At 39.1% G+C, this 27605-nt stretch overlaps 1 protein-coding gene across 5 annotated transcripts in view; it reads right to left on the bottom strand.

Annotated features, from left to right (window-relative positions):
* The window catches only part of BRD1 (bromodomain containing 1), an 82657-nt gene that overhangs the window by 35988 nt on the left and 19064 nt on the right, over positions 1–27605 (bottom strand). For 2 of the 5 annotated variants that reach the window (XM_089684735.1, XM_089684742.1), the window contains exons 7-8: positions 25062–25325; positions 12404–12895 (exon numbers count right to left, since the gene is read on the bottom strand). In XM_089684735.1, the coding sequence (XP_089540861.1) occupies positions 12404–12895; positions 25062–25325 (756 nt within the window). Of the gene's footprint in view, positions 1–9689; positions 12184–12403; positions 12896–25061; positions 25326–27605 lie in introns of those variants that run through there. The other 3 variants (XM_089684750.1, XM_089684754.1, XM_089684763.1) reach the window with 2 other exon arrangements.

The following is a 27605-nucleotide window of genomic DNA, read 5'->3' as shown; positions in this document are numbered from 1 at the left end:
GATGGAACAGGTGATGACAGGTGGGGGGGGGGGGGTCAAGTTGTATAAAGAGAGAGGTTTAAGGGCTCGTTCACACTTGATTAATTCTAGCTCTTGCCAAACAGCCCTATAGCTTTGACAGGCATTTGGAAAGAGGTTTTAACGCTCCTCAAATGCTCCCCAAACGCCCTATGCACAGTTTTGAGGCATTAGCCAAGCGTTAAAACTGCACCACAAATGCCTGTAATGAAGTTAAATGGTATTAACGCTCCACAAACGCCTGCCAGGCATTTGAGTAGCAGCACCATAGACTTGAATGGGAGGCTTCAGCTCCTCCTGACTTGACATGAGGCGCCAGTTTTGCCGCGACGCAACGCTAACGCTTCAGTGTGAACAGCACTGTGTGCTGCCTTGTGCAGAATTTTTATAGGCGTTTGAGAAGCATTAAACACGCTTCCCAAACGCCTGTCTGACGCCTGCTGACAAAGCTAGTGTGAACGTAGCCTAAGAGAAGAGAAACAAAGTTGTAATGAAATATAAACAGAAAGAAAATTGAAAGTTTCAAACTTGTCAGAAGAACAGGACGCAGGTAAGATTCACTCCCATTGTTTGGTCAATATTCCTGGCACTGACAGAACCCTGGAAATTGATCTCCATATTTTGGGCATTCACAAATGTCAAGGAGCTTACAATCTAACGCCAGAAACTCAGACATAAACTAGGCCCAATTAACCTAACAGCATGTCTTTGGAGTGTTGACAGAAACACATCCTTGCAAAGAAAGCATGCAAATTCCAGACAGGTCAGCCATGACTGGGATTAGAACCCCTGACCCAAGTGCTGTAAGTCCTGAGTACTAACCACTAAGCCACTGTAGGAGACAGAGTTTGAGCTGGAATGTAGAATAGTTACATGAATAAAGAGAAGGAAGATATGTAATTATATTGGGAAATTAGAACTAGACAATCAAATTATTTGAGATGTTTGAAAATGTTTGACATTTGAAAATAGAACATATGACATTCATTAGGAAATGCATTAGTTGGCTGATCATTTCTGGAGAAACAGAAAAAAAAACATAATAAATAATATAGGCGTGTTTTTTAAATTATAAGTATTCTCATATGCAAACAGAAAAACGCCAATGGGACAAAGCCACCTAGCGAACATATCCAGCATTGCATGTAGAAATGTGCCTGACGCGATTCCGAATTTACTAAACAGGAAAAGAGTCTACAAAGTAGACTCTTTTTAATGAGTTTGCTAGATGCCTTTCTGATGACTGACAGGTCTTGATTGAAAATGAGTCTGCCTGAATGCTCAGCATCTGCTGGTAGACTCAATTCTCAGTAAATCAGGGCCTCACTGTCCAGAAAAATAAACTTGGAAGAAAACCAATCAAAACAAGGAATTTTTACTTCAGGGGAATGCATTAAATGGCAATACATACTATAATTTACCTTTCCTGGACAGATGAATACTGTTGGACAAAAATTTTACAAATCCATTTAGCACAAAATCAGCTTAGACTAGGTGCCATGCTGCAATTCTTGGACTGAACACTGTGGTACCTAGTTGAACATCATTTTGTTTTGGCTAGGTCCTTTTGCAAGAAAGAAAACTGGATCAAAACGTTCACAATGCTACACCTACAAAGTTCTTTGACTGGTTTGGAGTAGTAGGGTCAGTACTGTGGTTTTAATGTGCTGACCAAATAAATCATAGGCACTTATCAAGAGTGCCGACTAAAAGTAAAAAGAGAATCCATGTATTGTGAATTCTATTGTGACTTTATAGGCATCAACTATGCCCGCCCACCCACCTCCTCCATTCTTAGAAACCACACTACCACTTCCATCAATTTAAAGCACTCAATGAATAGAGGAAAAGCAGATGAATGAAATAGCTGCCCCTCCATTTACAAAGAACTTTTCAGTCAACCCCTGGAGCAGTTGTAGGCAAGCATGGAGCATGGGGGAATCCAATTAGGACAACTAGCACCAGCACACAAGGGACAGGTCTCTTTAAATGTAAAATACTGGAAGAGGAAAACAAATTAACCTCCCTGGCGGTATGATTATTTCAGATTTTTGGTGCTGAAAGCGGTACCATTTTTTTGCATGGAAATATGTATTTTTTTTATTGTAGGCTATAATTTTTAGGAAAAACTCACTGAAATCTGTCCGAACAAGAGTCTAGTAAACATCCCGGGTATGATAAAATTTGAAACACAAAATCATAAATTATAATTTAATAAATAATCATAAAAATAATATAAAAATAATAAAAAATTTAATTCAATAATATAATCAAACCAAAAACACTGAAATGTGAAATAGAGCGCCAAGTTCGCACATTGCTGAGCTCAGTCGCAAAATCGTCTTCAGTTTCTGATGACGAATTTCCCCCACGAATCATTATCACTCAATTCTGAAAGTGGTTCTGATTTACTATCGCTGTTCTCTAGCTGATCTAAACCCGCTTTTGACCTAAAGGGACACTTTTTGGACGCCATGGACATTTCTCAGTTTCCAGGCAGAAAGAATAGACAAAATGCAGGCAGGGCGCAGGACAAAGCACTAGGGACAATATGTATGTGAAATAGGTTGAAACAGCAATGTTTTACTGTGTAAAATGAAAAAAAAAAAAATGACATTTTTTAAAATTTTTAAATTTCCCGCCGGCGGCGGCGCCCGTACGTCCCGACGTCACAGGGACAGGACACAGAAGCCGGATGCCGGCATCGGCCGGAGGAGATGGCCGGGGACGCTGCAGGGGACACATCGTGGGAGCGCAGGGTAAGGTAAGTGAAGACAACTTGCCGGAGCAGTGCCGCAGGGTAAGCCCGAGTGTAGCTCGGGGTTACCGCTTTTGGTACTGAAATGTTACCCCGAGCTACACTCGGGAATACCGTCAGGGAGGTTAAAAAACAGCAGTGTCAAACTGTTGCTCCCCTCAGAGCAGCTTCCCTCCCTATACAAGTCTATAGAAATGCAAATTAACAGAAGCTGGTCCAATGCACTTGCAATGAGTTCTAAAATATCTCAAGTTAATCAAAAGTGTTGTAAAAAAAAAAAAAAAAAAAAAAAAAAAAAAACTTCATTTACCCATCAAAGTCCAGCAATACAGGCCCTAAAAAGTAACATCACACTGTCTCTGGGAAATTCAGTCACCAGCTATGTAAAATGCAATTTTTGTGTTTTTACAGTAGGAAAAAGTATTCATACCCCTTAAAATTTTCCACATTTTTTCAGGTAACAACCAAAAACGTAAATTTATTTTTATATGAATTTTATATGATAGACCAACACAAAGTGGCACATAATTGTGAAGTGGAAGGAAAATTATAAATGGTTTTCAAAATATTATACAAATAAATATCTGAAAAGTGGTGTGCATTTGTATTCAGTCCCCTTTACTCTGATACCCCTAACTAAAATCTAGTGGAACCAATTGCCTTCAGAAGTCACCTAATTAGTAAATAGAGTCCACCTCTGTGTAATTTAATCTCAGTATAAATACTGGTGGTGCACCGAAAAATGAAAATTCTGATGCCGAGACCAAAAACAAACTTGGCTGAAAACTGAAACATGTAGTTTTTAAAAATGAATATCTATTTTATTAAAAAATACACGGATTAAAGAAAAAAACAAAAAAAAAAAAAAAAAACACACAATATGTACCCAAATTTTTTTTGTAAAATATGAAAGAGGATGTTCCGGTAAATAGACACCCAACATGTCATGCTTTAAAATTGCGCAAACTCGTGGAATGCCGTCAAACTGCGGTACTTAAAAATCTCCATGGGTAATGCTTTAAAAAAGGTCTACAGGTTATCAGTGTAATGTTACAGAGGAGGTCTAGTGCTAGAATTATTGGTCTTGCTCCAATATCATGGCAATACCTCATGTGTGGTAGGTTTACATATGTGGGCATGGCCTATGCATGCGTTTACCACTACGTGCGAGCACGGGGGTACATGGGCATGTTAAAACTTTTTTTTTTTATTTAATTTTTTTTTTTGCACTGTCCCTTTAAAAAAAAAAAATGTAATCACTTATTCTTATCACAAGGAATGCATGCATCCCTTGTGATAGAAATATTTAGTGACAGGTCCTCTTTATGGAGAGATATAGGGTCAATAAGACCCCACATCTCTCCTCTGCAATGTAAAGCATTACACCCTGTTCCAAATTATTATACAAATTCTATTAAAGTGTCACAAAGATGAAATATTTTGTTTTTCAGTTTAACTCATGGATGGCATTGTGTGTCAGGGCTCTTTTGATCACTGAAAACAATCTCGGACACCTGTGATAATTAGATTGGCAGGTGAGCCCAATTTAAGGAAAAACTACTAAAGGAGGGTGTTCCACATTATTAAGCAGAGCACCATTTTCAAGCAATATGGGGAAGAAAAAGGATCACTCTGCTGCAGAAAAGAGTGAAATAGTTCAATGCCTTGGACGAGATATGAAAACACTAGATATTTCCCGAAAACTTAAGCGTGATCATCGCACTATTAAGAGATTTGTGGCTGATTCAGAGCACAGACGGGTTCGTGCAGATAAAGGCACATTGAGGAAGATTTCTGCCAGATCCATGCATCGGATCAAGAGGGCAGCTGCTAAAATACCATTACATAGCAGCAAACAGATATTTGAAGCTGCTGGTGCCTCTGGAGTCCCACGGACATCAAGGTGTAGAGTCCTCCAGGGTCTTGCAACTGTGCATAAACCTATTCGGCCACCACTAACCAATGCTCACACAAGCAGAAACAGCAGAAAAAGCATTGGGCAGAAAAATACATGAAGACTAATTTTCAAACAGTCCTGTTCACTGATGAGTGCCGTGCAACCCTGGATGGTCCAGATGGATGGAGTAGTGGATGGTTGGTGGATGGCCACCCTGTTCCAACAAGGCTGCGACGTCAGCAAGGCGGTGGTGGAGTCATGTTCTGGGCCGGAATCATGGGAACAGAGCTGGTTGGCCCCTTTAAGGTCCCCGAAGGTGTAAAGATGACCTCTGCAAAGTATGTGGAGTTTATGATTGACCACTTTCCTTCCTGGTACAGAAGGAAGAACTGTGCTTTCCGTAATAAAATCATCTTCATGCATGACAATGCACCATCTCATGCTGCAAAGAATACCTCTGCATCAATGGCTGCTATGGGGATAAAAGGAGAGAAAGTCATGGTGTGGCCTCCATCCTCCCCTGACCTCAATCCTATTGAAAACCTTTGCAGCATCCTCAAGCAAAAGATCTATGAGGGTGGGAGGCAGTTTACATACAAACAGCAGCTCTGGGAGGCTATTCTGACATCTTGCAAACAAATTCCAGCAGAAACTGTCCAACAACTCACAAGTTCAATGGATGCAAGCTATCAAATAAGGGGTCCTATGTTAAAATGTAACGCGACTTGTTAAAAGTTTGATTGATATAGCTTTTGATTTCAGTAAATATGCTGCAAACACAACAAATGATAATTTTCAGTTCTTTACAACCTATAAAGTGTTTTGAAACTTACTGTGCGTAATAATTTGGAACAGTGCATTTTAAGTTTTTATGTTTAAAAAAAATACTGTTATTAGGAGTTTTGTTCAATAAAATTTGAATTGTACTCTTAACAGTTGATAACATGAGAATTATGCTGACTGTTATTTACATCAATTATTTAGGTAAATGAGAAAAATATAATTTGCATAATAATTCAGAACAGGGTGTAGAAAAAAAAAAAAAAAAAAAAAAAAAAAAAAAAGAAGAAGAAGGCCGGAACCGACATTGCTCCGGTCTTCCAAGGGCATAGAGATGAGTGAAGGCCATCTTTCCTTCACTCATCTCTATGCCCAACGCTGGGATCGTTTGATGGTTTCACAGGTAAGGCTGAGAACTACCGAGCGGTGACCGATGGCAAAAGGTGGTTCTACAAAAAGTATTGACTCAGGGGGGCTGAATACAAATGCACGTTACACTTTTCAGATGATTTGTAAAAAAAAAAAAAAAAAAATTGAAGACCATTTATCGTTTTCCTTCCACTTCACAATTATGTGCCCCTATGTGTTAGTCTATCACATAAAATCCCAATAAAATACATTTATGTTTTTGGTTGTAACATGAAAAAAAATGTGTAAACAGTATAAAACAGTCAGATGGCTCACTCCTGACAGTTGGAGGGCATTTTAAAACATCCTCTCATTTGAATCCTCTGAAGCATTGGACACAGATCACAGAGGGGGACAGGGTAATTGAAAACTACGGTGAAACTGTACTGGGGTGGCTAGTGATCAGGGACCTTAGCGGGCTGACATGGGTGACACTGAGCACTAGCCACATCAGCCCAGTGCAGACAGCCAGAATGTTCCTGATCACCACAACAGTCAGTGTCGCCAGACCAGTATGGTCGGCAACAGTGTTTATGATCATTGCCACAGTCTCAGTGCCACCAGACCAGTGTAAGCCAGCAAGTGTTCCAGATTGCCACATCAGTGGTAGCGACCCAGACTTGTGAAACCAGAAACAGTGTTCCTGATCACTGCCACACCTGTGACAGAATCAGACCAGACCAGCGCAGTCACCGACTGCCCCTGATCGTCGCCACGTAAGCACAGTGTCATTCAAGGCACTGCAGCCAACAGTATTCCTGATCACCGCCACACCAGTGCAGTTTCGCCTCTGTATGCCACCTGTATTAACTCCGGCCTGTTAACCACATTTCTGCCTGCCATCTGGGCCAACCTTTTGCCCATTTGGTAACATTTCTGCCTGACTCCTTAACGAATCCATCTGCACATTCCTGAAACCCCAGTTCTAACCTTCCCCTTTTAGTCACCCTTTGTTCAGCCTCCTCTGCTTCCAGGCGAGTGAATATTGCATTCCTGGAGGCATTCACTCTAGGCTTCCTTGGCTTATAGCAGTGGTGGGCAACCTTTTTTTTCAACTGAGCCAAATCTCGCCAAAACCACGATTGAAATTTATTTTGAGAGCCACATTTTTAAAACTGAAAATACATAGGATGGTACACTGTTTTTAGTTTCAATAAGTTTTTATAGTAATTCATCCCCCCTATAGTAATTCATCCCCCATAGTAATTCATCCCCCATATAGTAATTCATCCCCCATAGTAATTCATCCCCCATATAGTAATTCATCCCCCATATAGTAGTAGTAAGCCAAGTCCCCCCCTGTGTCAATTCACTTACCTTTGCTCCGCGCGTTCCTCTCGCCGTGTTCCCGCGCCGTTCCGGTCTTCAGGGCGGACTGTGAGAGGAGCCTAGCTCCTCTCACGTTCGTCACGCTGCCCCGCCTACACACATCCTGACAGCCAATCACTGGCTATCAGGATGTGAGTGGCAGCGAGACTGGCCAATCATTGCATTTGAGCGCGCTGCCCTGGCTGTTTTTTTTTTTTATTGGATCACGCTGCAGAGTCCCTGCCGCCCGAGAGGAGGGAGGGGAGCGGGCGCCCGGCACACAAGAGCCGCATTAAAGCGTGTAAAGAGCCGCATGTGGCTCGTGAGCCGCGGCTTGCCGACCACTGGCTTATAGGAATGGAACCACTACAGGTGATGCTACACTAAGCTATATTCCCTAACTAATTATGCAGAAGCGGGTATTACAGTACAATGTTTTTGATACAATGTTAGTTGATTTTGTGGTGCACAAGGTACAATGCCAGATAGTACATAATCATTCCAAACATTTTTAAAAATTCTCACAAGTGGTATCTCCATACTCAGGAATAACAACAGAGTGTTTTAAGGTTTAATTCTAGGCATTTCCAAGCTGTGTCTGAGAAATATCTTATTAAACTAGGGGCGCTCATCCTGTGGGAAGCACATGCGCAGATCAGAAACCCATTGATTGCAATCTGGGCTTGCCAACTCCCCATCCCAGAGCATAGCAAGCTGGCACAAGCAGCAGAGGAAGCAGGTGGCCACGGAGAAAACAGGAGCTACATAAGCCGATGCTTCCTCTGTGGCACTGGCTCCTATACCAGGCAGAGTGATACCAAGTGCATTTCACCTGGGAATTTTCTAGCAGCCTGCAGGGCGATGCCAACAGGAAGGGGGGGGGGGGGGCGAGTCAGTGTGTTAAACACATACTGCGCTTCTACAAAAGGGCATATTAGCACCTATAAAAGGGTTAACTATTTGCTACACCCGCTGATCCAGTGAAAGCGGCCTCAGTGCACCACCTGCGGGTTAGCTGCACTTTCAGTAAGTACACCACACCATCACGATATAATAAGAGTATGGGAAAGCTCAGCTAACCCACAGGAAAGCCGCAGGTGCACTGTGCTGCACCTGCCATGCAGGTAAACCGCACCACATTGGTGTGAGAGCAGCTTTATAGGGGGCTCAGGACAGTAAAGGCTCATTTAAATTTGCAGTTTAGGGGGCAGTAAAACCCTATAGCTGAGATGTGTTTTTACCACCACCCCAACCACTGATGTAGGGTCAGGTGCTGCAATACTGACCCCGTCCCATGCAGCATCCCTGTCACATTCCGTTTTACACTTGGACAGGAGGGGCAGCCGGGGACGGCATATACAGGAACTAATACTCTCCATTTTCTTACTGCAACCACTGGAAGCCAGCTACTCCTCCCGGCATTCCGTGGCTGCAGTAGGAATGTTCGTTATGCTATTCAAAAAAAAAAAAATAAAAATGATAAATCATTTCGTTGTGGTCCACGATCGGTTACCTAATCACTTAAGTGGGCCTTGCTTTTCAAGAAGGTTGAGCACCTCTGTATTAAACTGACAACTGTGTAAAAAAAAATTTAAACATTTTCCTGTTCTTTCCGCCTTTTCCAAAAACTTCAAAGAGAAAAAAAATATATATATATCTTCAAAAAGACACAACATGCCTCTTAAATACACAGTGGTGATTTTGTGGGCGTTTCTACTGTCCTGGTGCTCCAGGGCCTCCAAAAATGTGATAATCAGGAAATTAGAAGTGTATTACATGTACTTTGAAAGCCTGATGGTACTCCTCTAATTTTAGGCCTCTCTTTGTAGCTAGGCTCAGAAATTCTTACATGTGGTATCTCCATACTTGGGAGAAGTAGCTGAATGTGTTTTGGGGTGTAATTCTAAGTATGCCCATGTTGAGTGTGTGCTAGAAAAATCTTAATTCATTTACAACTTTGAGTAAAAAGAAACACAATTTTAATTTTCTTTCTGTATTTTCCATAAACTTGTGGCAAAATATTAAATCTTCAAAAGACTCGCTATACCTCTTAAAAATACCTTGGGATGTTCACTCTCCAAAATGTGGTCATTTTGTGGGTATTTTTACGGTCTTGGTGCACGGAGGCCCCCAAAAAATTGGTGGTCTTGGTGCAATTTATGCTCTCTGAAAATTAGCACCTTGGATTTCTAAGTATGGCCATGCTGTGTGTGAGAATCTGATTTTTTTTTCTTTTTCCAAAAATGTAATAATCATCTTCAAAAGACTCACAATGCCTCTAGTTAAAATGTCTTGGATAGCCTGCTTTGCAAAATGTGGCAATTGTAATGGGAGTTTCTCCTACAGAGCCTCAGAGGTAGTCAGGAAATTAGATGCCTTATATCCCTTGAAAGCCTGAAGGTGCTCTTTGGATTTTGGGCCCCTCTATGCATCTAAGGCAGTGAAAAAGATCTCACACATGTGGTATCTCCACAATAACTTGTTAAATGAAAAAAAAAAATAAATAAATAAATTATAAAAACCAAAATAATCAAATTTTATTTACTTTCTTCATTTTCAAAAAAGCGACAAAGAAATTACGACTTAAAAAAAAAATGCTTTTTACTACATACATTGGAGTGTCTACTTTCCCAAACAAATGTCACTTTGGAGGTGTTTGTACTGTCCTGGTACCTTTAGTCCCTCAAGAAATTAAATAGGCAGTCAGAATATCAGGGTTGATACATTTCTAGAGATTAACTTTCACACAGGCTAAAAATGCACTTTTTTTTTTAACCAAAGAAATGTAGCAGAACACATTCTGGCCTAAATGTATTTATTTGCAAAATGTTTAAAAGCAGAAACTAAAAAGGGAAACAAGATTTTAAAAAAATGTTGGACTTTTTTTCTTTATATAGAAAACATTTTTAAAAATGGTGATTAAATACCACCAAAAGAAATTATCTAAGAAAAAAAAGAAAATTACAAAATTCATTTGAGTACAGTGTTGCACAACCAAGTCATTCATAGTTAAAGTGTTACAGTGCTTAAAGCTGAAAAATGGCACTGACAGGAAGAGGTTCAACATTCCAGTCTTTGAATGGTTTATCTACAATACATATAGTTTTCTTGTTGAAATTAGCAAAAAGCACCTTTCTGGCTTTACGTGCTTCAGCCAGACTCCGCTATATAAACTCTTTCAACAGTTTGGATATAGACATGATCTGATGCACGAAATGGTAAAAACTAATCTACGGATAAAATTTCCTTTTTGTTACAATGTTTTAGGTCCCTTTCACACAACAAACTGCAAAAGGGGCCTAAAAAAAAAAAAAAACCTGACAGCCAGACCTGATTGGACCATTCATTCATCACTATAGACTGGTGGGACCAGCCTGCCTCCAATCCAAAAAGAAAAAAAAAAAAAAATTGGAAGGGGATCCGCCCTCTATGCGGATCAGGGAGCAGTCGGGTGTAAACAGACAGCAGAGTCCGTGTATACCTGGACACCCATAGAGCACAGCAGGCTCTGTCCATGTCTGCTCTGCATAAACTGAGCAGACACCGACCTGTCATCCGTCTGCTCTGCTCCGATCCTAAATGGAGTCCACTCTGTGTGAAATGAATCTTAGGAAGTATACCTTCCAACATAAAAAAGGATATTATTCGCCAACAGAGTGAGCAACACAAACCATAAAACCCAGGTAAAAGACAAAAATGACTGCTGCCAGACCAGTACAGCATGGGAGGGGGGGAAAAAAAAAACCTGACATCTATCGGTTTTATTACTTAAATTCTTTGTACTGTTTTGCAGAAAAGGGCCAAAAAGCATTAAAATAAAGAACGTGTCAATATAATGACTTGTATTTGAAGGCTACACTGTGGCCTTGATTGGAATTTAAAATTCGTGTGTAGGTTATATGCCTAGCTGCAAAACGTTTTGGCATGTACTTTTTGGTAAAGGTTATATTACCTTTACACTTTTTTTCAACAGTTATAACCCATATTAACTTACAATCACTGGCTTATTGTCACTATAGCCCAACCGTAATCTGCATGCAAGAAGGCAACATCTCTTGGTATGCAATTGTGCCATGTCAGTCCTTCTGTTTCAACTACCTACTTTCTGTATACTTGCTGCATTTTCATATAGGAAATTAAATGACTCATTCCGTATATCCCTGGACTCATGATTCTTATGTGGCCAACAGCCCATGTGCCCAAATACACAGAAAAGCAAGAATGCCAGGATTCCTGGATTACATGCCACCTGGCATAGGAAGTGACAATGTATGACACAAGTCACACCCCCTCCTACAGAAAAGATATTTCAAATCACACAAATCACATGGTGCAAATTTTCATGAATGGCTAAAATAAAAATGGGGAAAACACGGAATTTAAGACTAAATTCCCTTAGCTATAACAATTTTCACTTGCCATAACTTATTTTTAGCAAGAAGAGTTAATATATACAGAAAACAATGATCACGTCAAACCACACATGCACTAGAGCATATGAAGTTGAACTTTTAGAGACTGTTTTCACTGGCAACTTTTACCACTGTTTAAACTCCAGGAAGGAGATTAGTTTAAACACTTACTTTAGGCCAGCTTGGCTCCAACGAATTAGCCAGATGAAACCTCTGTGTGGCCAATGGTGAAGCTGCAATTCACTGTTGTAGCCTATGCTATATACAGTAAGCGCTGTCCTCTTCCACTGGGTGCTCAAGCGACTTCTCCGTGCACTAAATACAGAGCATCAATAGCTCCCGCACTGCCACCACTCAGGGGAAAAATTTTTTCTTTTCCTTCAATGAATACAAGACGTTCTCCAATGCGCCAAGTTGTTGAGGAAGGGCAGGTGACCTCATGACAGTCATCTTAGCCAACCAGAGATCGGCACACAGAGGTGGCATCTGGATAATCTATTTGAGCCAAGATGGCCCAAAGTGTTTAATCCCATTCCTGGATTACATCTTTAAATTTCCTCTGAAACAATATAGTATTTGCCTGGAGTTCCAATAAAGGACTCCTGTAAAGGAACAAGTGAATCATGAAGTAAAAAAAAAAGCATGGATGCAAAATGAACACTGCAACAAGCAAGCAGATATAAAATACAAATTATTCTAAATAACATGGTACACACATTAATTTGAAGAAAAAAAAAAGGTCTAAGTAAACAATTTTAAATAGTGCTCTAGCAAGTATATGTTCAACTTATGTTTATGGGAGAAGCAAATGAAGGTATTTACCTGTATCCAAACGTTTCACAGGGGACTCATCAAGCTCTGACTCTCCACATGAGCTCCTTGACCTTTTTCTTGGTTGCAGGAGTGTTTCCAACCTTGGGAGGACTACAGACAAAAAGGTTTTGGTCCCTAGCTGTGGTGATGTTGGCTGCGTTTCATTGTTCTTTGCAGGCTTTTGGGGGCTTACACTTTTAGATTTGCGGAAGAGAATAGATGTACGTCTGTTTACATCAGCTGATGATTCCGCAACTTCAGAATCGGTCGAATCACTGAGATTACTGTCCTTAAGTAAGTGTTCTGAACTGTGTCCATTTAATACTTCATCCTGAACAGTAGAGCTATGTAATTCATTATCAAAAGTGACTCGTTTGTATAGCTTACTCTGCTCTGGATTGAGTTCTATTGGTTTGAGGGTTGGTGGTTCTGAATTAGTCTCCGGGTTTGAAGGCAGAGGTAATGCATCGGATGGTTCAAGTTTAGGGGGAGATTTATCTCCTGAAAAAATTATAAAAGTGCCGTTTTTGAAAGCTGTATAAAATTATACGTTTTCTTATAAAACAAAACTAATCTATTAAAGTCTCATTTAAAAACACAAAGTTAAAACATATACATAACAGTAAAAACAAATTTAACAAAAAGCTACATTTAAAATTTACTTATTTTTACTTATTTTTTGATTAATAAATTCAAGGATTTCTTTAAATATCTGAACTCTCTACAGTGGGTGATCAAATCTACTTAAAATATGAAACTGTAGTAATAGTCAAAGAACTGTGGAAAGGTCTTTGCTTAAGAAATGCACAATGATTTTGCATATTTTGGGTCACAAAGCTATTAACTAGCACTATAAAACAAAAATGAATAATACTAGCAAGATCTTTTTCTATGGATCCATATACATCTTTGCTTTGGGCTTGGGTACATGGGTACCTTTGGTCACATTTCTCTCCCCATCCATATATCATGCCTCTGTCACCAAAACTGAAAAAAACAGTTCAAAGGACAGAGGAGGCCAGTGTAGCTGAACTGGAAATAATCAATTTTATGATTTTCTCCACATGCACTGCTGTTGGGCTTAAAGCAAACCTGAGAACTGTCAAAGTCAATGGCATCAAACACTACATCTGAGATTTCTCTTACCTCCATTTTAAACAGGTAGTGGGCACATTTGAGAGGAGACTAATCATTTATAGGGGCAGTCTAATCAGGTCTGCCTGTCAGTATTAAGGGGGGGGGGGAGGGGTCTGCATTTTCTTCAACCTCAATGTGACAGAACAGAGCTACACTGATGTAAGCGGACACATGTTCATTTAAAACCAGCTGCCCACAGATCCAATATGGACCACAAAGCTTCTGCAGCAAATAAAATGAACAGACATGGATGTCACAAATGTGATATTCATTCCATTCTGCTGATTCAGCAGGGGATCTATTCAAGACACCCCTGCTGATTGGAGTGGACGCTGCACCATTTTCACCATAACAGCGCAAACTGTATTAATGTATGTCTCATTATGCCTATCTTCCTACACCAATTCCAACATATCATACACAATTATTGGTCACAGTAGCTGTCATCAAGATTTGCAAATAAACAAAATGTTCAGGTATGGCTGACATTTTTCCATACCTAGACACACGACTTGCATTTCCCAGATAAAGCAATGAGAAATAGATATTTGGGAAGGGGCAAGGACACTCACAAAAGTCCAAAAGGTGTCCTAAAGCTTAGGCAAAAATGTATAGCTCACACTGTAGCCATCAATCCAGCATTAACCAAAAGTTTGAAAATTCTGTCTTGAGTGTTCTTTCAACTATATGCAACTACCTACTATACGTCAGGAAGCTTGCACACACTTGTCAGATGCCTTAAAAGTTCATTTCCATTTTTGCAGCAAAATTGGGATAACACCTACTTTATTTTAGTTGCATGTTCTCAAAATAATATTTAAAAATTGCTGTTTAGCATTTGAAATTCTCTTTTGTGATAACTCCAACACTGGAAAAACCCTACTTAGTACTTGTTGTTTATAAGAGGGCTGTAGAAAGGTGTTTGCTATAATTGTTAGGTTTGTACTGGGATGGCAGATCGCCATCAGATGTAAAAATAGATTCAAAAGCACTAAAAGGGTGATGCTAAACTAATTTGTTTTTTTTTTTTTAAATAAAACATGTCATACTTACCTACTCTGTGCAATAATTTTGCACAAAGCAGCCTCGATCTTCCTCTTCTCAGGTTTTCCGCTTGCTATGGGGGGCACTTGTGCAGGCTCACTTCCAAGCCTCACTATACTTAAACAGAGGAAAGGAATCAACCCTTCCCCCTCTTCACTGGCTAAGATTAACAGCCTCTGAGCCAATGGGGAGTGACAGAGTCTCTGCTCTTGTGCACATTGAGATGGGGTGCAGATAAGTATAAGAGGGGCCTGGGAAGAGGGGGCTCCACCTTCTCTCCAACTGTGCTACTACAATGTGCCATTTTAGCCCCAGGAAAAAACTCAGTACTTCCAGGTATGGGATGTATGTGATATACTGCCCTTCTTTTCACTATGCAGAGATCAGTGGTTGAGTGGCCAATCACCAGGTTTTTCAAGAGATTGAAGGCAGCAGAAGACCTTATGTACTTGCTACTAAACATTACCATTCTATTTCTTCGTACAGTTACTATATATGTATGGATGACAACAGGCAATCAGTAAAGTCCGATTCTCTCATCCAATTTGATTGTTGAATTAAATATCAACTTAATGACCTCTAATTTTCTAAAACAATTGCCATTTTTTCCATCAGACATAGTTTCCAAAGTTTTTTCTTCTTTGTTTACACATCAATGCTGCTGATCTTCTCCAGTCACTTCAACCAATTCTCATCTGCATGTACGCACTCTAGGGTGGGTTGTACATTGCTGCTTGTCTACATCGATTTACTGATGGTGCCAAAAGGTGGCTCATACCTGCACAGAGTGCATCTGGCAGTCTCAACCAGAGCTGTTCAAGACAGGCCAACACGCAGAAGCAAAACTGAATTAACCAATTAAAGACCAAGTTCACCTTTAGTAGTTAAAGAAAAAGTAATCAAATGCACATGATTCTGCAGGAAGGAAAATTTGTTTTTGTTTTTTATACTGAAGCCTGCAAAGTATTGCACTCACAACCAAAGGATCACAGATGCATTGTCAGGCTCCTGCAGACACTGCTGACAGGTCTCTGGCCCTACCTCCAGTTATTCAGCTTCAGACATATCAGTGAACTACAAGGGTGATAATCCTCATCCTGGTAGTTCATTGAGAAATACAAGCCATCTGACACAGTGGCAGAAAGGACTTGTATTTCATTCATTCACAATAAATAAGGGTAAACGTATTCTTTATAAGGAAGTGTATAAACATATCTTCATATCAGGATTACCAAGAATAATTTTTTTAAAGCTACATATTTAGCAAGACTGAAAACTTCTGAAATTACATGAATATGTTAAAACTTGATATTTTAAAGAATGGTTTAGAGCTACATTCAGCTTGGCATGGCAAGTACATACCCAAGCCCTAATTTTAAAAAACACAAAACAAAAAAAATGCAGCTGACCAGAGCAGGTTTCTTTAAGCAGAAAAGCCTGCAAGGATCTGAACATCAGTACTCTTCACAGATGCAGACGACAGAGCTAGCACTGCAACCACAAGCTTTGTTTCAACAGTCAGCTGGTGGACACTCAGTAAAAAAAAAAAAAAACAAACAAAAAAAACAAAAACTTGTTCAGTTATAAAAGCAACATTAAAGTAAGTGTGTGTGCCTGTATCACACGTCCTCCAGTATTCAGGTGTAAGATTTTGTGTCACACATTCTCAACACATCTATATCAGCCTTTCAACCAGGGTGCCCTTAGGTTTCTTCAGGGGTGCCTTGGCAAAATGACAAAAAATGGCATACCAGCAGGTGGATCAAGCCTGCCTTTTAGTTACAGGTTTTCAATGTACACCATTACAACTTCCTAGCTGCCGGCGACATAACCAATAGTGTCATCAACTGATAAAGACATTAGGCATCTGCACAACATCCTTGCTTGCCCCTCTCCATCAGCACTGGGGTCACATTAGTTGAGTGAGAGAAACTGAGGAAGAGAAAACTATGGAATACTAGTCAGTGCTAGTGTGCAAAAGTGTATTTGCTTTGGAAGAATAACCTAAATCTGGGCGTCCTACATGTGCAGATGTTGCTGCGTTCTGTAAAACTATTAGTTCAGTCTTTACATTTTGTAATGGATGCTTCAAGATTGTGCAGCATTTTAAAGTGGTTACATATACCCAGTGAATTGAAAAGCCTCCGATGATAAACAGATTAAACAAATCCTTCTACATAAGTTTTACTTGTTTATCTGCAGTCTATTCCTTTGTATCTTTTTCATCCCTTCAAAAGTGCTGATTTTAGATAAAACCCTACTGCATTTGTCAGTATCACTGAGATGGGGGCAGGGAGTTGCAGTTAGAACTGATTGGGAAAAAAGGGACCTCCCCCCTAACAAATTTATCTCATGTGTCAGAAGCAACCCCCCACCAAACAGACACAAAATTGATCTCTTGTGTCAGAAGTGACATGATGATAACAGAGGAATGAAGCACCAGACATAAACTACTCCTAAAGCTTTGCACAGAAACAAGTAAACACTACAGATAGCTGTGCTTTGTTCAGATTCCATGACTGAGGTTTACAACCACTTTAAAGGGTGCCTCGAGATTGTGCAGAATTTTAGAAAGGTGCATGGACTGAAAGATTGGGAAACACTAATCTATATTACACTGTAGATTTAGCTGTAATTATACAGTATGCACATCAGGCTGCTGTGTATGCCCATTACACTTGCATTCTTTGCGCTCTGTCCACTGAGGCATGCTGGTTATATTCATTTTCTCGCTGTACAAAATATATGTACTCTTTAGGGTCAAGTCACTACGATAAATTCAGCATTAATTTGTTAAAATAACTCATGCTATATTGATCTCAAAAGTAGTCAATTCACTAAAAAAATATGCATTATTTACCAAATGAGTCAAATATTAATTCAATTAAATTTAGCATTATTTTTGGTGGGGGGTTTTTTTTTCACTTTTTTTTTTTTTTTATTAGCCAACACTACAAGAGGAAGAAAGATGCACACAGAAATATTATGAAACCGTGAAAACATTCTCGTGTGCTTTCATTTACAGAACAATCTCCCTCTAGTGTATTGTTACAATTTATTTTCATTCTTGAGCTCAGGGAAGAACATTTCTACACTGATACAATGTATACTTTTAATTAACTGGCCAGTGCAGAGTTCCCCTCAGTCTTATTTTGTACATCGCTAATATACCAACTGCATACCAGCAGGTGATTCATAACAATTGTGTGTGTTCCTTAGTGAATGGATTTCAATGATTTATCGCCTAATTTTACCTCCCATTCGATATTTTACTTTGATGAACTGACTCTTATTATCTCATGCAATCTTTCCAAATAAATGAGTCAAGTGACCTTCATATTGCATGTAAAATCCCTTAGTGAATTGACCCTTTTGTCTGTCATCTTGTCTCTGGGGTTGCTGTCTGGGTAGGCTGCGTGACTAGCAAATACAATAAAAGCACCAAACAAGGATAACTTAAAAATCTGCAGTACAAGAAAAGATAGTGATGCACCGAAACGTAAAATTCTGGACCGAAACTGAAAATTCAGGATGAACTTCGCCAAAAAATCGAAACCAAATTGGACAGCTTTTTAAAAATAAATATTTCTTATATATAATTTTATATTTTGCTACTTTTTAATTAATATCACTAGAGCAGAGTAATGGCCACAGAGACCGTGTCCAGGGGCTACATATTACAGCATGGCACTGGCCGTAATACACGTGATGTAAGCTAATCTTTTCAAGATCTTTTTTCTATCGGCACAATGCCGATAACCCTATTGGTGGCCAATATATTGGTGTATCACTAGAAAAGATAGTGCAGTAGGCATGTACAAAGAAAAGAAATTCAAATATATGCATCTTGAAGATATTCTATAGTTTTCTTACAGTCTGGTGATGTGGAAGTGTTCAGACCTGTCAGGTTTTTATTGCTGTCCACTTCTTTGCTAAGGAAATTCACAACCAATTTTCAATGGTGAGGATAGTCATCAGGGTAGAAAATGATGGCACATTCAAAGTTTTACTACTGCCACCAGAACTAGAGAGGAAATCTCAACAGGATCACCTCTTAAGGTGACAACTAGAAGGGGATTTCTTCACACATTAGCGTTAGAGAAAGGAGAATAAAAAAAATGTACATTTTAAAGCTGAACTCCAGGCAAATAGGAACATACACAAATGAAAAATACATATAAGGCAGTAAGGGGTCATAGAATTAACATTTTTCTATCCTATTTTTGCTTTAGTCAAGCAAGACCTGCAAGCCGTGTCCATTTCCCATCCAGTGGACCACACAAGGAGAAGCAGCAGACTGGTGAGCTCATCTGTCACTCTGCTCCCTCCTCTAAGCATAAGCCTGTGCCAAATCAGATTTAGGTACTTCCACTGCTTGCATTAAAAAATACAACTAATGATGTAGTAATGATTACAGAGCTGCAGTCTTTTGTATTTGTTTCTGCCTGAAGTTCAGAGTTATTTCCCAATAAATCCAACACAAAAAAGCTTGGCATTAGATACACTTTCAGATTACCATACATCAACATGAAAATCTTTTAAAGCTCAACTACAAAACACTTCCCACCCCCAGCTGCTTACCTACCCAAGGAAGATTGTCACTGACTCCCCCATGCAGAGGCTTTGTATATAATCTATGGCTGCCATTTTAAACAACAATGGACATGCCTGCACAGGATAGCCATGGCTGTCTATAGAGGAATGTGGGAATTTCGATTTCTCATGTAATACTAGCCAGCAGGTAGTGAGTTTCAAAACAGAATACAATATTTACAGGAGGTAGTTCATTTAAAAAATAAAACCAACCACACACACACACACACACACACACACACACACACACACACACACACACACACACACACACACACACACACACACACACACACACACACACACACACCTTCAGCCCTTTAAAACAGTAATAACTCATGCATGGCCAATACACTACTGCATGTATTCAGGCCACAAGGACCTTCAGGGAAACTGCCTGGGCATTGCCCATAATACCATACTCCAGTTACAGCAGTTACGGCATTAAATGCATTAGGATTCAGTCATTCTGAGTTTGGAAGTCCAAGGCTAAAAAGGCACACAGGATCGAGGACATTTCCCAATGAATAGAAAATTCCAAAACAGATAAGCAGTGTTCTGCATGAAGTTTAACATTTTTAACGCCAAGGAGATTCTATAGGTCATAACAATTAAAAGGGTAAAACAAATACATCACTGCTGGTTTTAAATACAAACTTCTTTATAAGTCAATAGCTTCTGGACATTTCTATGTTGTTGAGAAGTCCACACTAAAAAACAGTCTTCTGTATTTGTCTAGCATGTCTAACAAAAACCAGAACCAACATGAACTGTTGGGTAATGCATCAAATTCAAGAACAAACATTGCGGTTTATAAGGTATGATGACTTAAAGGAGATCTATGGTCACAGCATACACGTTCATATTATAACATCAGCACTGTAATAATACAAATAGTTATTTTTGACCATCCAAAATAAGCTTACTTGAAAAATCTCCTTCATGTTGAGTGCTGCCTGTTTGCTAGCCATCTTTCTCCGGTTTCAATTTCTAAGGGCTACATATCCTATGGCGCCTTGCTGTCTCCTAAAAACCCTCCCTCTCTCTCCCTCTGTAGTTCAGTTCATAGCAAATACATGTTACAGAACAAAGTAAATGTGTAGGGATTTTCTCAAAGTTAGTTTACAAGCTTCAAGATTTGAGATTAGTAGGTGTACGATAGAAAAAAAATTGCAATACAATGTAGCAACATGAATTTACATTTTATCCATCGGTTTGCTTTAAAGTCTTAATATATGTGGAATATAAAGTTAGGAATGAACAACCACTCCTGTTTTCCTGTCACAGCTGCAAATAGTAGGGGCATGCGCAAACCTAGTGTGCACAGACACAGTTGATTCTGGATGTGTGATTTATAAAAAATCAATTAATCTGATGAACGGCATATCTCTCTTCACAAACTTGGGTTCCATGCACACCAGCATTTTAAGCTAAAGAAATGCTGGAAAAACGCTGGTAATAGTGTTTTAGTAGCATTCACAAGCATTAACGTTTTATTAGTGTTTACATGGTAAAAAAGGAAAAAAAATACAGCTAGGGAAAAAAAAAAGCTGTTAGGATTGTTTTAGTAGCGTTTAGGAGCCATCAGCACTTTTTTCTGCTGTTAAAAAACGCTCCAAAGCTGAAAAAAAACAACAACATGCTTAAAACAGCTTCTAGGAGCTTAAAAAAAAACACTATTGTGCATGGAGCCTAAAGCAACAATATCATAATAGATTATATTTAAAGATCTATAAATCAAACTCTCAAATCAAACTATGATCAAGGTTTACATTTTACAGTAAATACAATAAAAGCATTTAGCCTACCCCAGAAGAAACTCCTGGGAACTATTACAAGTCTTACATTCTACTTTAACTGCAAAATGTATTTTAATATGTATATTTATTTAACATTAAGGCAATAGAAAGCAAAAAAAGGAAGTTAAACATGTTATTATAAAATCTAATGAAGGTTTTTGTTTTTTTTAATAAGCAGCATAAAGAGCAAAAAACCCATTAAATAAATACAAATTGGATCTTCAAGCACAAATGTATATTTTTTTGAACAAGATTTAGAGTATTTCATTTTTGCACAAGTTGCTCGATCCCAGATTATGTTTTATAATAAAAGAAAACTATTAATTACTGCAAAGGTTCTCCCTCTAGTTACTCTTTAGAAAGGCAACCAAAAACTGGTTAAACATACTAAAAGCAGAAACATAGTATGCATTCCCAAATCAACTCACTACAAAAATAAATAAAAAAAAGTTTAAGGTCAATAAAATTAGCTTATGGAGACAAAAGGGGACACACTTATATGCAAAACACTTCTTGATGGCTTCTCAGGTTGAAGAGGACACCATATGGCCCGCATTCATTGAGCGAAGGACAAAAACATGCAAAAAGAACAGCTGTCTTGCATGGGCATCATGTTATGTAAGAACAAAAGACACACAATGCACTTTTGTAAAACGCTTCATGAGATAATGTTTTGAGACACAAAGTAAATGACACAAAAACACAGACATGTCTTCTAATCCTATACATGAGGATTTTAAAAGCCTTTACTGAAAGGGGAAAAAAGGCTCTGCTAAAACAAACTACAAAAACTTATGTTCCTAGCACTGTGAAATTTTTATATACACAACAATCCTTATACAGACAATTTTTGTGCCCTATGAAAATGATATGCCTTTAAGGCGTACATCACATTAAAGGACCACTTATTAAGGATCCTAAGAAACTGCTTTCCATTGATGAATGGTGAGAACACAATAGCAAAGGTCAATAGCTGCCTGTGCATCTAATATTTCCATTAGCTATCCCGACAAATTAAACACCCGGGCTAGTGACAAAATTCCACACCACAAAATTATCCAGATAAGGGTTTAATAGTGGTAACAAGATAAGTCAGGTGTCCAGAAATCAAGGGCACCCAATCCCAAAAACACATATAGCAAACCTTAACAGAGAATGGGGCTTTTTAACGATGCCAACATATAATCCAACACCACATAAAAACAACCATCATAAATATATTATTGTTTATATCAAGTGTTTAATAGTAAACCAGTTATGGTCAAAAATATGTGGACGCCTGAACATCACATTAGAACTTTAAGAGATATGTGACCATCCACTCAAAATGTATCGAGCTCAGGTGTTTTGAATGAAGGGTACAGCTTAAGTTTTTTTTGCCTAATGTATATCGTGTCTACTAGCATGATTTGGGTCTGTGCATGCATTAAATATGTTCAAGCATGCTGTTGTTGGTGACCATTAAAAGAATACTGTATGAATAGAGAAGGCAACAATGTATGTATAGGTTTCAGTGAAAGTGTCGTTAAACATGCCTATTTTAGGAAGAATTTACCTGAAAAAGCAGAAGGACTCACTCCACCCACAGAAATATCCTCTGGTGTTCCCAAACCAACAGTTAAGAGCCTATCTAGCAATTTTACAATCTGGCACCTCCCGAACTAGAAACTCCAAAGTATGAAACTACAGATTTAAGTAGTATCTGTAGAGTTCAACGATTGTAAGTTTTCCTAAAATAACAAACCTGTCATACTTACCTGCTCTGTGCACGTTTTGCACAGAGCAGCCCTGAACCTCCTCTTATGCCCCCATAGCAAGTCGCTTGTTATGGAGGCATTAGTGTGGGTGCACTCCTGAGTCGTTGAGCTGTGTGACACACCGTGCTCTCTTCTCACAAATTTTGGCTGATAGCAGCAGGAGCCAGTGGCTCCCACTGCCGTCCGAGTCTTCAGTGAGTCCAGGAAGAGGAGAGAAGAGCTGCAGCAGATGGTCACAGTGCTGGATTGAGAATGGACTTGGGGGGGGGCCTGGAGTCAGCTGATATAGGAAGGAGTTTACCTTAATGCAGAGATTGCATTAAAGTTAAAAAAAAAAAAAAAAAAAAAAAAAAAACACACTTTTTCCTTTAGAACCACTTTAAAGCAACCAACCATTCTCGACCAGGGTTCCATGAAACCACAGTATACTGCAGAGAATGGAGGACCTATTGTCCTGTTGGTGTATGCTTGGTTTTGGGACACAAAAGCGCTTGGCAGAGCTATCAGCACAACACCAATAATTTTCTTAGCTATCTGACATGACATTATGACCACCATTATTGCTTTCCAATCTGTGCTGTTTAGCGTGTCAAGTCAGATACTCATCCACTATGTTCTGGAAGCTTGGAAATATATCTGATCTGTGTATTTTTAAAGATTGTGAAGGTGAGTGGTACAGATAAAGAGGTACAGCTTAAGTGTGAGGATCTGCTTCATCTGTGTATCATCTGAAGCTAGTCACTTCGGCTGGCTTATATAAGAGTTGATTAAGGACACTTTTTTCCATTCAATTAGGTGAATATGATAATTTGCATATTAAGATTATTTCAGTAAATTACCAGCCAGTAAGTGGAACACTAAAGGCTGCAATTCCAGATTTTCTCAACAATTTATACTATGCTAAAAAGTTGGTGTAACATCATCCCCCACTATACTAAAAACACACACAGAGCTGAGGGAGTCGAAAAAGCAAACCTTTCCTTTTCTACATTCAAATAAAGACAGATATTTTTAGTTAGACACAGGGAATCATAAGTGAAAAGGTAGTAGTGGGCTTTCTAATTAGAAAGCCCAGCAAGTTAAATGTCATAAAGGCATCCTGTATCCAAAACGAATTCCAGGTATTATTTTATACAAAGTTACATTGGTCGAGCTTAAAAACACCGTAATTATGAATGTGCCATACCTGGCCGATGGCCCTGGAATCTGGAAATAAAATGACGTAGACACCTCTACGCCAGGCATCTCTGGTCCCGCAATAAGCAGCTGCTGTGCTGCACAGCGAACACAGATTGGCCTAATGGCACAGGTGCCATTCATAGAAAACTTTCCATTTTCTAAACTAATGCAAAGTGTTCTCTGATTGGACGATTAAGCACAACAGTAAAGTTACCTTTGCTGTGCCTTGAGGTCAAGGTTTAAAATTTTACAATGATATAACCTATTTTGCTTTATTAGAGACTGCGGATGATTTACTATAATTGCCTCTCCACATGCAAGCTTGTAAAAAAAAAAAAAAAAAAAAAAAAAAAAAAAACCTTCAGATTCATTCAATGATTTGTTTTAGTCCTGGCCTAAAAATGGTACTAGATAGCCAAATAAATTTTTTTGCACCTCAACCCTCCCACATTCACAATACGTCGACTGCCTATAATTCAGTTTGCTTCTCTAATATCTTCACTGTGCAGTCTGCCTGATACGGCACAGCCATGGCCAAACTTGGAACTGCGTATAAGCGTCATACTCTGTTCACTTCAAAGCAATCGCATCAGGCTGTAAAATGATCTGCACCAGTTTTTGGAGACCTTGGTGCATACACTGGAAAACAATTCTTTAGATTTCTGAAGATTTTGAAAGCTGTGTAGCACTAGCAGGCCACACAGTGACGATCGCATATCTAAACATGTGTCTTTTATCACTAGAAAGTAGATATGTTTCAGTCAAGTTACTGTGTCTAGGTCTGAGAGAAACATGCTGGAGGAAGGTCATCAGTGCAAGGTGATATTCAGCGCCAGTGAGGCTTAGCTGTTTGAGATATTCTGTATACAGAGACAAAAATCAAAGACTACTGAGCAGGCATCAGGATTTACATGGCGTGTGCAATGACCTACCATCTTTGTCCAGGAAGTAAACACTGGACCTGGTAACATCAGAAAAAAAAAAATAGTACAATTCTGAGGAGAAATGCATGCAATTTCTAAAGAATTTAATTTTCTTTGTAGGTGCTACACTTGTACACTGCTTAGCATGCAGGCACGTAAGGTAAAAAATTATATATATCTGAGGATAGGTCCACTTTGAACTATAAAAAATATGTAAACAAAAAAGGTATCTTACCATCTTCTTCGCCATCATTTTCAACTGTGGACCCATTTTCCTCTTCAAAGCTTCCAATACCAGATTCTATTTGTGGAGGTTGCACTTGCTGTTGTAACAACAGTTGACGAACATTGCTAACTTCTCTTTTCAGCAATTTTAACCGTTTACTCCTGGATCCACTTGATTTCATTGCAAAAGTCAAATCTAGTTTTTCCAACAGTTCTTTTAGTTGTTCTTCCAAGGGCATATGTGCACGGTTATTAGGATTCAGCAGCTTATCAACTGCAGATATATAAATGAACAGTGAAAGATTAATTACTTGCTATTCTCAAGTTTTATGCATTTAATCCTGTATTATCAATTATAAATGATGGAATTTCTGGATGTTGAGGAAGGGGGGGGGGGGGTTGGAGGGGAGAATTTAATGACTATTGGACTTACAGCTGCCTGCCGGGAGGATTTGGACACTAGGGGTAAAAAAAAAAAAAAAAAAACGAAACAAATTTGGGCAGCCAGCTGAGAATGCTTACGTCCTCACTGCACATGCGCAAGCTGCACTGCGCTGAGTGGTCCTGTAGCTTTCTGGGGCCTGTGACAGGTCTCAGAAGGCTGCAGGGGGAAAAGGGGGTCTGAATTTGCAAACTTCGGCTCAGATCGCTGTGGCGATCTGGCTGGAAGTGGGGAGCAGGTATCTGTCAAAAGGCAGGTTATCCACCTCCCCCCCCAAAAAAAAAATAGATACAGGGGATGGGACCTTAGTCTCTCAATGCACTACAGTGTTTAGCGTTCCACGACAGACTTAGGAACTGAATGAATGCTGGACATCCAAAAGCAACAGGGGGTGAGCAACAGCAACAAAAAAAACTAAAAAAGGCACCCTACGCCCAAAGTTGCCAACAGAAGAGACATTAGCCCCTTCATGATGAAGGGTAAAACAAACCAAAAGCTTTTGGTAAAAAATAAAATGCACCAAAAAAAAAGTAATGCACCCATTATATGGGTGCAATGTCAGGCTCCTGCAGACAAGCCCTACAGCTTTGAGCATGTACCTTTGTACAGGCTTGTCAGTTTTAAAGCTGCAGGGCTTGTGACTGAACTACAAGGGTACTCATCAGCACATGTTACAAGTTACAACCTAAACATAGGTGTAAGATGCTCCAGAAGGTGAACTTATCCTTTTAATGCCTGAACAGAGTTTTACAACTCTAACATGCATTAGTAAAATTGTGCATATCATTACAACTTTGTATATCCAGATGGAAAAAAATAAATTAAAAAAAATAATTGAACAAGCTGAAGTTAGAAGCGGATTGGCTACCATGATACCAGATTCTGAATGCTCAAATTTTAGTAAATCTCCCACAACGAATAATTATTTTCTCCATTTAGGTGACCAGGAACTGGGCCTGCACTGTACAGCAGGTGTGCACAATGAACTGCAATCCACAGGAGTAGGGCCATGCTTTTCCTTTAAGCCGCTTCACCTAAATGCCAGGCTGTTCCAACAGGGAAAAGTTCTGATGCTAGTAGAGCTGGAGCTTCCCTCTCTCTTCCTGCGTTACATGCATTCCTATTGTGCCAGTGAGGCAACCCTGCCTGGTAATGGGCAAACAGGACTTTGCTAAGGGCATGAGGGACAAGCAAGCTGCACCACTACCTGGAAGTGTCAGCGTTGCCACATTTAATGGGCCAGCATTAGGCTAAACAGAAGGTATGAATAGCTGCTGCAGTTACGTGCAGGCACATCCGGCTGCCTGTGATTTGTCAAAGCGAACAATAGCAGGGAAAAAAAAAAAAACCAAAACACTACTTTTGGAAGACATTTTTACACACACCCCAAAGATTTATATATTGTAAGACTGGTGTCAACTACTTAAGACCATTTATCTAGACAACCAAGTTTGAAAGCACACACTTTCAACTTCAAAATGCACATCTAGAACTAAAACATCACTATTTCTGAAAAGATTATACAAAAAACCGAATCATATAACAATCTACAGACATAATAGTCCTTAAATTTGCATTGTTTTTTTTTTTTTAAACTAGAACCTCGCTCAGCTTTGTATTCTTGCATGTTGCAGATTCTCCCTAACCTCCTATCTGCTAAAGTTTTTATTTTTCCCCCAGAATAAAAAAGGGAGGGCAACTCTCCAATATCTAGTCTACAGTCAGGGGGCTGTAAAAACAGGCAGTATATACTGGAGTTCTTTAAAACTTCTAAATACACAAAATACTAACTTTATTCTACAGCTTGGCCAGCTTACCATAACAATAAAATTATAATTAATAGTTTAAAACATGGTAAAGTTATCAACAATATTTTTTTTTCTTGCTTTTTGTGTATTTTGTTTGCCATCATAAGAAATAAAAATCTGAAAAAAGTTTAAACAAGGTGTTACTAGACTGTTTTCTACTTTTAACCTTCAGGTTTGAAGCATTATATTCCCATTAGCTGCACTTGGCAGATAAGTTTCACCCACAAGCACCAACACTAGCTGCTGAAAGCAAGTCAGCCAAACACGCACACAGCCCCCCGTTCTAAGGCCGTAGATGTCTGGC

This window comes from Staurois parvus, unplaced genomic scaffold (genome assembly GCF_062004578.1).
Source record: "Staurois parvus isolate SC_StPar_1 unplaced genomic scaffold, SC_StPar_1.0 ptg000019l, whole genome shotgun sequence".
Taxonomy (NCBI): domain Eukaryota; kingdom Metazoa; phylum Chordata; class Amphibia; order Anura; family Ranidae; genus Staurois; species Staurois parvus.
Note: the sequence above shows the minus strand (reverse complement) of the source record. Positions and strands in the feature narration are given on the sequence as shown.